The sequence below is a fragment of the Thunnus albacares genome, chromosome 9 (assembly GCF_914725855.1).
Source record: "Thunnus albacares chromosome 9, fThuAlb1.1, whole genome shotgun sequence".
Lineage (NCBI taxonomy): Eukaryota > Metazoa > Chordata > Actinopteri > Scombriformes > Scombridae > Thunnus > Thunnus albacares.
In genome coordinates, this window is record NC_058114.1 from 12,772,932 (window position 1) to 12,784,643 (window position 11,712).

Consider the following 11,712-nt stretch of genomic DNA (forward strand, 5'->3'; position numbering starts at 1 on the left):
ACAGCAATCTGTCATATTTCTGTTTTGAATGAAAAAGGAAGAGACAAAGACATTACTTTTAATCTTTTAATTCTCTTTAATTCAAAGCCTTTCCTTTTACAAAGCCAAGATTACTTATTGTAACAGTGCTTTGTTAATGTCAGAAGCAGAATTCACCTTTTAGAGGATTCTCCCTTAAGAGAGGAACTCACATTAAATCACAAAGCCATAATGATATCATACAACAGAGCACACTCCGAGATAAAAAAGTATTTTTGAGGTAGCCACACATCTGACTGGACAGCATCAGTATTTATCTTTGAACTGACCCACTGGGCATTTTTTAAGGCCTTTTCATAACACACATAAACAACAGCAAGGCACAGGAGACAGTCAGGGTCAAATGTCACCCCATATGTAAACTAGACACATATGGAGGCTTTTACATTTGTGAGCAGACATTTTAGGGGCAGCTCCTTCACATCCCGAGCAGTCACAATGCAAAGCACAGAAAAATAACCAGCACCTGCAAACTAAAACCTGCCCGTCAATCAATAATTCCATAAGTAAGCTTTAGATCACAGAAATGACAGAGACAAAGATAAAAAAAAAAAAAAAGGTCTGAGAGGAAGTTCAATTCTATTCTGCTACAGTAATTTGTGGTAAAAACCATGGTACTGAATAGCAATTAAAATGACGTGCACAGCTAAAAATAATGATCATTTACCCAAAACTCACTGGCAGCAACTGGCTTAACTCTGGTGAAAAAAAACAGGCAATTTAACTGAGAGCTCAAGGAAAGGCCACTGCTGCAACGCTACACAGTGTTCAGTTAGTTTCCTACAACTAGCTAAGACATAGAGATCCAAGTTTCCCACAGAGGGAGAAGTTTCTTGAGGGTGCACAGGTTGCTGAATCAGACCATTCAATGCTAAACCGTCTACTGAAACTAATCAAACTGAAGCCACGTTAAGTGGTGTGGTCTGTCCTGTCGACTCAGCAGTCAGGAAAACGCTGATCTACATGGTGAAATAGAAGAAAATCCGATAAAAAAAGCCGTAAAACAGAGCATTTACACCTGGGAGTGGCACCATCACGGACAGACTGAATGAATCTGCAGCAGTTAGTTTAACAAGTCAGAACAAACCAAAGTTCAGGAAAATAAAGCATAACTCACCTATAAATCATACCTCACATACAGAATTACAAGTATTAGTAGGAAAAATAGATTAAAATGGATGTGAGTATGTTTGCAAAGCTACATTACGAGTTAAAGTGACTGCAAATAAAAATAAAAACAATGAGACAAACAAAAAAAGGAAAGTGCTACGGAAATAAAAACTTTTAGGCCCAATTCTGACTGAACTGAGTGTCAAACTTCATCAAATCAAATTCTCAGGTAAAATAAGCAGCTATATCTGATTCGATGAAGAGACCAACAGAAAGCTTTAATCATGGAATGACATTTAGAGCTGCACAAATTTGAAAAAAAAAAGAAGTAAAACTCGGATTTTGCAATTTGGTCTTGAAATGTTTCCCACTGTAAAGATGAACTGCAGGTTTTCTACATAGTTTAAGATTAAATACGTTCCATAAATGAGTGTCTCTGTGAAGTTAAAGCTCCACTAGGCATCATACACAGATGTGTAACTCATCACATTAAATTGATGCAATAGAAAAGATCTAATGCTGGTCTTCTCTGTGTCTTTGATGTTTGTGAGACTCTTTCCTTATGCAGCATTTAACACAGTATTTGTTCAGTTCTTTAAAAGCAATATTAATGAATATACAATACAAATTGTATACTAGCTTTGTTTTCCAACAGAATATCTTCTGTTTCATGCAATCTGACCATTTCTGCACTTTAAAATTGCAATGCTCAATATTTTCTCAAATAATTGTGTAGCCACAAAACAATTATGACAAACCTATAACATGAATTACCTACATCAATGAACCTGAGATCTGTAAAATAACATTGCACAGCCTGGGGCCAGATCTCAGAGGGGTGGATTTGTGGTTTCCTGTCAGAACTGGGCCAACAAACTGGGGGAATATGAGCTGGAACCAACCCGTTCCCTGATTTAAATAACCTTTGTAAAAGAAGGCAAATTTACAACTTCTTATAAAGAAAAAGGACTCACGAAACAATTCAACATCAAATGTGAAACAGAACAGTTAAGCTTCAGAGCAGCTGGGAAAATAATATCTGGAGGAAATTAACACAGTTTACTGCTACAACTTTCTACATAAACCATAATGTATCGTGTACATTAATCATTTATAGACATTCAGGTGCAAACACCCTGATAATCTGTCGACTGCAACATATTGTGAATGGAGGTTACATCAACAGAAATACAACTTTGGGGTTTTGATAATAAATTCGGCTTTGAATCTCGGTGAAACTCAAAGAAATGTAAGAATGAAACATTAAGAAAGTCAAACAATGTAGAGGACATTCAATAGTTTCCCCAGATGTGACTTCTATAACCATTTCTAACCCTAACCCTATAAGGTGCAATAATAGTAGTCACATCTGGGGTTATAGTGTGAAATATCTGCCACATTACAGACCCTCTGCAGTAAGTGTATATGAAAGAAAAGCAGTAATTTCTCTGCTTTGTTTTCTCTGTGAACTTTAAAATCTGCCAGTTTGAACTCAGAAATCAAGTTTAATGTTCCTTGAAGTGGGATAAAAGTTTATTCTATCTTGTGACCTTGGACTTGAGACTCCCATTTTATCTTCTTTTATCTTCATTGGGAGACATTAAGGGTGTTTTCACACCTACAGTTTGTTTGCTTTGGTCCAAATCAGTGGATGAATTGTTACTTTGTTAAATTTTCCCTTTGGTTCGGTTTGGTTTCACACAGCAAAATTTCAAGTGAACCAAAATGTATCAACAAAAGCCGTGCGGGAGCTGTCACTGCGTTCACTGGTCAGAAGTCTTGTGGGGTGGAGGCGGAAAAAGGAGTTTGTTTTTCAGAAACAGCAGATAGGCTACAACATTTATAAAGGACTTGATTTTCCTTTTCGCCTTTGTAAAACAGAATATAAAACTAATGTATGAACTGTAGCACTCAGGAATACGAAGTTGTACTTAGTAGAAGATGTTCTTGGTGGATTAGTAAAATGATCTTTCAACATATTTTCTATCAGCAATAAAGTGTACGACTGTTATTACTGAAAGAAACAGCGTCTCTCTCTCTCCTCGCCTCTGTGGTGCTGAAAGACGCAGCAGCAGCTAATGTTCAACTGTTTTCTTATTCTTATAATTCATATGCTTATTCATAAAAATAATAATAAATAAAAGTTAAATCAAGTGCTTTATAAATGGTTAATCTGTGGTTTCTGACAATGAAAACTATTTATGTTTTTCATTTTTTTCACATTGGTGCCCCCCAGCACAGCAATAGGCTGGTGCTCCAAGACACTCGCCCAATATATGGATAATCCGGCTCAGTCATTTGGCCATACACCAAGCGAAAATATGCAAGCAGAATGGCACACGTGAACGCACTTCAAGGCAACACCTAGAGAGCAATGTGCTGCCTTCAGTCGGCTGAAGAGGAGAAGGGAGCATAATGCACAGCGCAGCTGGCTACAGGAGATGGTTTAATCCAAAACATGCGCAGTTGGATCAGATCTAGGTCAGATCATGTTCATACCACAAACGAACTTTAACAGAGTTTATTTGTAACCGGACCGAGACCACCTCTTCAACAAGGTCTTGGTCCCGTTGTTTTGGTCTGCACCCAAATACGATTGCTGTGTTCACACCAAACAAACTGCACCAAGGGTGCAAACGAACCAGGGTTCAATTCAACCAAACTAAACAAGGCAGGTTTGAAAGCACCCTAAAACATAACTGAATCAGGCCTAGCAAAACAAGAAGCAAAAATCTAGATAGAGAGAGACAAACACTGAATACATCCTATACACTGAAATTTCCATTATGTCCAAGTCAAGACAATAATAAAAAAAAAAAGAAGAAGAAGAAGTTTGGCTACTTGTGGTTAAGTGCAATTTCTCTTGTGTGGTGAGGGCTGGAGAGGCTGGTTGGCATCAAGAGGTCACTTAGTGGAAGTGCTGCTGGCAGTGGATCTTCTCCTCAGCCTGGTCCAGAAGCTCCAGCATCTCCTGGATGATCGCCTGCAGCGCGCGGCCCAGGTCTTCCCCACTGTAAGGCTTTCCGAGAGGAGGCACATGGACGAAGGCAGAGCGGCCGTGACTCAGATACAGAGACGTGTAATATGTGAAATCGCAGAGATACCTGTTAAGGAAGAGAGCACGGCATCAAGTGAACGCTGCGTTTTGGATCCAAGAAACGGAACAAACAATAAAAGCTGTTTACTGGATACATCAGTGTTTTACTGATGCATTTATTGATGCATTTGGAAGGATTTACCAATGCATCAATCACTTATTCTCCACCTTATCCATTCTGCACATACATTTATTCATATGGTTCCTTGTAATGATGAACATATGACTATAAATTCATGGCACACACAATAAAATCTCAGGCCATTATTGTAAGTGAAAGTAAAGGCCCGTTTACGCTGTGTGGTTTTGGACTGTCTGAGACAAAAACTGACAGCTGTGAGAGAAACATGGTAAAATTTTTGGTTGTCAATCCAAAAGTAAGGGTCTCTGGCACAACTTCACCTACTTCCAAGGTGCATGGAGAAGGGAAAGAAGTCTAGAGAGATGAGAACTCCAGCAACACTTGTAGTATGAAGAACAACTTTATAAAGTTGTTCATAAAGTTGTTCTTCATACTACAAGTGTTGCTGGAGTTCTCATCTCTCTGGTTGTCAATCCAAATCAGTGTTTCTAGATCGCACTGCAGTAAAATTCTGACAGTGTCAGAAATTTAAGACCAAATTCTCACAATGTGACTGCTGTTACAACCCACATCTACAAACAAACCAATCAGAATACGACATGAAATGACACAGAATACATTGGCCAGTGTGACATTTCACAAGTGCAGTTCTTTGAATAAAGTTTAGGGAGAAACACACTTGTTCACCTTCATACATCCATGATGCACACAAATCATGGACGGAGGTGAAACAAAAAAGAAGAAGTTTGTGTGACTTTTGTTTGTTTGGCTGCATTTTCATAACATCAGAGCGGCACAGATGGATGACGTGCCTCTGCTTTCATAAACTTTACATCGTAGTGCTACGATTCACCACACATTCAGCACACAATCTCGACAGCCTCAAATTGATATTGTACAGTCTGACACAGATTGTGATTTTATCATAGGCCTCTCCCACAATGTAACATGCAATAAACTTAAAACATTGTTGTTGTCTCAGTCCACAGGCGCCTTAAATCTCTGCATGTCTGCACTAGAGGTAAACAGTACAGCTTCACAGCCAGAGCTCAGAGCTTGACATGAGTTAGTATTCTTAATTTTAACATTTTTACCAAAGCAAGACCAGTTGAGCATTCCTCTACTGATACTGTGACTAACTACATCTTTAGTTGACGAGGCAGATAATGTCTCAACATTTACAGTCATAGCAACAAGTACACTGTATGGTCTGTAACAGATCTCCATGTTAACCAGAGCAGTATGTGCATCAGCTGTATAGACAGTAATAAAACCATGATAGTGACCCAGGTTTTACTAATATACTGTTTGTATGAAACTGCTCATAGGCAATATATTCAATGGGCAATAAAGTCCAACATGATAAAAACATATTATTGCCCTCAGTAATTGAATCAATAAGAGGTAGTATATTAAGGCATTTATATCATTTCAAATAAAAGTCAAATTAACATATACTGTAAGTAGATATTAAAGACATTATTATTATTAATAATAACTAGTAGTAATAACTGAAAACAAAAATTAGGGGTAGGATATATAATCAGTAAACAAATTGTGATGTATTTGAGATACAGTGCATCATCTACACACTTTGGATTTTACAAAGAAATTTGCTATTTTGACTTTTCTGTTCGATTTATAGCAACTAATATATATGTACAATTTGGAGATATGTGACTTTAGTGCCCTCTAGTGGTAGTTTTGGCAGACAGCGGTGCACATCTCTTCTCTCGTGCTTCAATGTGATTATGTTGAACAGATTTTAGTTCCTATGTGACAGAAGGGAACTCTTACTCTCCTCCTGGCTTCAAGTGCAGTTTCACCTCCACTGTCTTTAAAATTCTGCCAAAATGTTCTCCGTTCATCATGTTGAGTAAATACTGATTCATTCCTGCTTTTATGCATTTTCATGTCTCTACCCGTCAACAGTTGAAGCATCCTCAGATATGAAGATCTGAGTCTAACTGGAAAAAAAAAAACAAAATTACCTTCCAGCGTCTTTGGAGACAGACACTGATACTCCCAGCCCGGAGGCGGTCACTCTCTTGCAGACTGATTCCATGTCAATAACCGAGTCGATACAGTCCGGGCCTCCCACAATGCAACACGCCGAATCAGGACAGAAGCTGCTGTTGTCCAGGCCCTTGTAGCCATGATTTCTGCCACACTTCTCCAACGTGACGGTGGTGGCCATACCTGAGACTCCGACATGAACTACCAACTGGATAAAAAAATGAAACAATGAAAACAAAAGTCAGAATTAATACATTTTTGCTGTTCGACAGCTGTGGCTACGACTTCTCTGCTTGTTTGAACATGAAGTGCCTTTAAAGGACCTGTGACTATTTTAACTGAACCACAAATAGACTTATATTTCACACAAAACACAGATCTGAAACCAAGAACTACTAAACCAGAGACAAAAGTACCTTTTTGCAACCCAATTTAGAAAAAACACATTTAGAGAGTTTCCATCAGAGCCACACTTAAGCCATTCATTTGTTACATAATGTGATAACTGTATGTCATTTAATTCAGCGCAGCATGTGTTTCTCATTTGTCACATTACCTGTTCTTAGAAGGTGTCAGATCTGATTAAAACTAAAAATTTGCATTTTACAGATCTGAGGTCAGTGGCATTAAAACCGTATCTAAACTTGAACTGAGCTAGACATGAGCTACTGTATTGCACTTTTAAAAATGGAACAATAATAAAAGTTTAGGGACATCTGGCAATGTTTTAAAGCCCCATGCTCTCTTACCTGTGGATGATACTGCTTCCATAATGACGGAACCAAACTCTGGACTTTCTGGTACTCTACAGGAACCTCGTATACATGCAAGTCCACCTCACTGCCCAGTCCAAGCTTCTTTAGCTCCTGTAAGGACAAGCAAACATCAGTGTTAAAATCCTTGTTTTGCATTTAAAACAGCCATTTGTTGTTTGTTTTTCTCTTGAGCATCTTACAGTGATGTCAGCACAGTTTTAGCATGTGGTCCCTTTCTTTCTATAAGATGTGGGTGGAGCCAGATGTATTCTCTATCCATAGCCAAATGATACAGGACTCAATTATACAGATTACATACATGCTAAATGTGATAAGGCATGTTCTTTTGTGTAAATATCTGTTAGAGAAAACAATTTATTAAAGATGAAATGTGAAACAGGGCACATTTCACTAGCAGGGTGATGGTGATTCAAAGATATGAAAAATGGTCAGGTGACCCAACCTCAGCCCAAACAAGTTTCAGAACAGCATGGATGGATGTGATGCCACGATTGCGATGCTGTACTAAAAAGCAAGATAGCTACAAATAAAACAGACATGTATATACACCTGTAATACACATGCTATGAAACTGCAGTAAATAACCGTGATAAACTCAGTAATGCATTACTTTTTTAGTATAATAGTAACAGAAGACTTTTATTTCATCTACTTTCAGTGCCTATTTCCCTCTCTGCCTATTTCTTTGTCAATCACTCTTAATGCCTGCTGACACAAAATTTTGTCCTAAAATATGTATCATCTACAACCCCAACAGTTAGTTGATTAGTCAATCAACAGAAAATTAATCACAAACTATTTTGATAATCCAATTGGTATAATTCTGGTTTCTTTTGTTTCTATGATAATGAACTAAACATCTTTGGGTTGTGGACTGAAAGACATTTGAGTACATCACCTTGGGCTTTGGGAAACTGTGATCCACATTTTTCACCATTTTCTGACATTTTAAAGATCAAACGACTAATCAATTCATCAAGAAAATAATCGACAGATTAATAGATAATAAAAATTATTGTTAGTTGCAGCCCTGCTTCAGTGTACTAAGGCAAAAGATGTATTGTGTGAAAATCAAACAATATTTTCAATCCAAAATAATTCAAATCCAATGATAATGTACACAAATAAAAACATAATTAATCAGAACTGATGATGAGACAGACGTCTCTCAGCGGCGTTATCATTCTCAAATAAAACAATTTTATGCCAAAATGCAATTTTTTGCATCATTTGTGTTATGGAAGCTAAAAATCCAAAAGTCAACCTTCTGTAGAAAAAGAAACAGTATCAGAAAAACATGAAATAAAAGATGCAATCACATACATTACAAGTAAGACAAATCTGTGTCAAATTCACAGCTAGTAGACCAACACCTCCCCCAATCTCCCTGCAGGACAAATAGCCCCTGACACTGACCCCCACTTGTATTGAAAAGAGGCTTGTTTGACCACGTCTGTGACCCTGACACAAAGCGGCCTTTTGTTTGCCTTTAATATCCTTATCAAGTTCGTCTAGACACCCTGACAACCACCGTCGTCCCCCACATGCAGTTTCCCCCAGCAGGACACAAACACCCTCCGGCACACTGCTGCACAGTGTGAAGCAGGAGGGCAGCTAGCAGAACGTCATGTAGCCGTCATACAAACAGGTACAAAAAGTCACACCTGCTACTATTTTATTACTAACAGCTCAACATGAAGACTATTTATGGCTCCATGTAGATGATGATACAGACCATCACAGCTAAAAACATACCACATTTAATGATGAACTTATGGAAATTTAGCATTTTGGACAAGATTGGAAGGATTTGTTTGGGCTCTGATGTGAATTTAATTACCAACAAACCCATTTTAAACTCAAAACTCTAAACTGTTTCACTTAAGAACTTGCTTGTACTAATTTCTGTCACATTTAATAAAAAAGAAAAAACTTGGACTTCATGAATGTGTATTATAACAGTAACAGAGGGGTAAAACACACCTGCACTGCTACCCAGCTGGCGTTGACGGTGTGCTCTCCAAATGGCCCAAAACCTGCAAAACATGTCAGTTATTTCAGCTGCTGTAATAATACTGTTCTGTACCGATTCTGTCCAGCTGCTTTCATACTACACAGTATTTCATAATATGGGGTTTGTTTGGTTTCTACACAGGAGGAGAAACTTACTAGTGTGACTAATAATTTAACTGCACATTTTCTTGCATTTATAATATAAACAGTATACCAGTATACCTTTCAATTTGGATTTTTTAATAAATATAAAAGAAAGGCTGCTGCTTAAGATTTTCTGTTTGTGTTCTGCGGTGCTCCACTGTGCTGCTCTCCTTGAATGACCAAAATAAAATCAATCACTATCACTATGACCTACAAAATCGCAGCAGCAGACGATGGACATTCACACAGGCTTGTTTATATAGGGATCTATAGCTGATCCCCCTCCACCACCCTTCCTAGGGTCAGCGGGGTCCCTGGGGGTTGGGTGGAGGGAGGATCTGTCTGTCTGACAGGCTGCTGAAAAGGAGCAGAGCGAGGGGTCGGCAGCTGCCAGCCGGCCCGCTATTGTGAGGGTGCTGTTCCCAGGCAGTCTACGCATCCTCCATCAGCTGGGACGGCAAGGTTTTGCACGCCTTTGTGTCTGAAAACACCAAGTCACTGCCTCTGTTACTTCTGTTCAGAATACATGTTGAAAACTGCTGCTTGTGCACTCAGAAAATATCATATGTTGGAAACACCTTAATAACAATAGGTAATAAGTAAGCTGGCCAAGTATTGTCAAGTATTTTGATAGTCAATTAATCGTTTTGAGTCATTTTTTAAGAAGAAAATTTCCAAATTCTATGATTCCAGTTTCTCAAATGTGAATATTTCTGGTTTCTTTAGTCTTCTATAACAGTAAACTAAATATCAGTAAAGTAAATATCTTTGAGTTGTGGACTGTTGGTCGGGACAAAACATGACATTCGAGAACATCACCTCGGGTCGTGGGAAACAGTGATCAACATTTTTCACTATATTCTGACATTTTAAGGCCCAAACAACTAATCGATTAATTGAGAAAATAATCGTCAGATTAATCGATAATGAAAATAATCTGTAGTTGCAGCCCTAAAGACAGATCTGTCCCAACACGTAGCAGAAAACAACAGTTCTAGGCCGAGACTTTCATATCATAATGCAATGACGTGTAATCGGAAAGGAAATTTAATGAATGACTTTCAATACAGTATAGAAACATTCATAGTGAAACACAGTTGGGTGGTTATTGTATTTACTTATAATAACTTTGTCCAGCTCGATAATGACACCATGTCTGGAAAGCTGCCTGATGTTGGGGACCAGTCAAACTGTTTGACAGTGGGTGAAACTCACAATACAAAAACCATGAGGAATAAACACCACAGACAGTCTTCCTTTGTCAGAAAAGTTCAAGATAAAAGTGTGTTTATTGGAGAGGGAGGTAATATTAAAATATTTTTTATAGATGTGGGAACCTTTCTCCTTGTTACATTGTTGCTCTGTCTTTTATGGACATTATACATGCCTGGAGTTTATGTGAAAGTAGCTTGGAAATCATTTGGTATTCTGATAATCATGTAAATATCTAAGACCACTTTGATTTGATCTATGAATGTATTTGTGAATCAGTTGATGACATTAATTAACTTCCTGAAACATAAACCTATTCAATAACGAATCGCATAATTCATCCTTAGTATGAAGAAACTCTGTCAACATTAAATTTCTAAAGAATGCTATTAGATATTTAATTTCGCACATATGTTGAACCTCCATCTATCACATTATATTGTTTTATTTGCCTTTCAAGAGAGACCTATGAAACACGAAATAATCACTTTAACAAGCCTGTCAGTTGACTTTAATTACATAAGAAATACCTAAATACAAAAGTGTGTCGTTATAAAATTATAGGCTAAACGTTTCTGTCAACAGTCCACAACTGCAGCGTAGTGAAGCAGTAACCGCCTGACGCCATTAACGTTAGCAGCTGTCATCAACAGAACTTTTCCACCACTTCAAACCGTTGTTCCGTCTGTCGGGAGAAACGACGACAACAGCAGCAAAAAAAACAACAACAAGACAAACCTGTAACGACCACAGTCCGTTTACTGTTGTCCATCTCCCGTCCGGTTAAAAAAAAAGGATCCGTTGCTTATTTTTTTCAGGGTCTTTATTATGTACCAGGACCATGAAGTGAGTCCGACACCCCTCCGCAGCTGACGGATCCTTCTGCCAAACTACACAAACCAAACACCGCTCCTTCTCTCTGTAGGCTGCGTGAGACGTGACGTGATTACGTCAGCAACGAGGCGTTGATGAGGTATGGAAGCTCAAAAATGACACGTTAGATAGCTAAATAAATAAATAAATAACGTATTCCATGCCTCCAAGAACCCCAATCATCAGTTGATTCACTTCTTCAATGCAATCCAGTACAAGCTTGTGCATTTTCATTTTGACGTTGTCAGAGAGGTGACACTTATACTTTATGTTTATTATTGGGGTAATAGTGGGTGGTGGTGGTGGTGTACTGGAGTGCATTATATTGAAAAGTGTTTCTAATATTTTGT

General features: G+C 38.1%; 1 protein-coding gene across 1 annotated transcript; it reads right to left on the reverse strand.

Moving 5' to 3' along the window:
* Positions 1-52: 52 nt before the first annotated feature.
* Positions 53-11,400, reverse strand: LOC122989017 (pyroglutamyl-peptidase 1-like). Its single transcript, XM_044361695.1, has 5 exons — positions 11,228-11,400; positions 9,104-9,156; positions 7,094-7,210; positions 6,320-6,552; positions 53-4,253 (listed from the first exon to the last, which is right to left on the reverse strand). The coding sequence occupies exons 1-5, from the start codon at positions 11,259-11,261 to the stop codon at positions 4,058-4,060; spliced, it is 633 nt and encodes a 210-aa protein (XP_044217630.1). The 5' UTR covers positions 11,262-11,400; the 3' UTR covers positions 53-4,057.
* Between the last annotated feature and the right edge of the window lie 312 nt (positions 11,401-11,712).

Bases quoted from the DNA above. Each gene is read 5' to 3' on its own strand.
- LOC122989017 (XM_044361695.1), bottom strand. From the start codon at position 11,261: ATGGACAACAGTAAACGGACTGTGGTCGTTACAG. The intron at 6,553-7,093 runs GTAAGAGAGCAT...TTTTTTATCCAG, and splicing joins GGAAGCAGTATCATCCACAG to TTGGTAGTTCATGTCGGAGT. The intron at 4,254-6,319 runs GTAATTTTGTTT...CTTCCTTAACAG, and splicing joins GTCTCCAAAGACGCTGGAAG to GTATCTCTGCGATTTCACAT.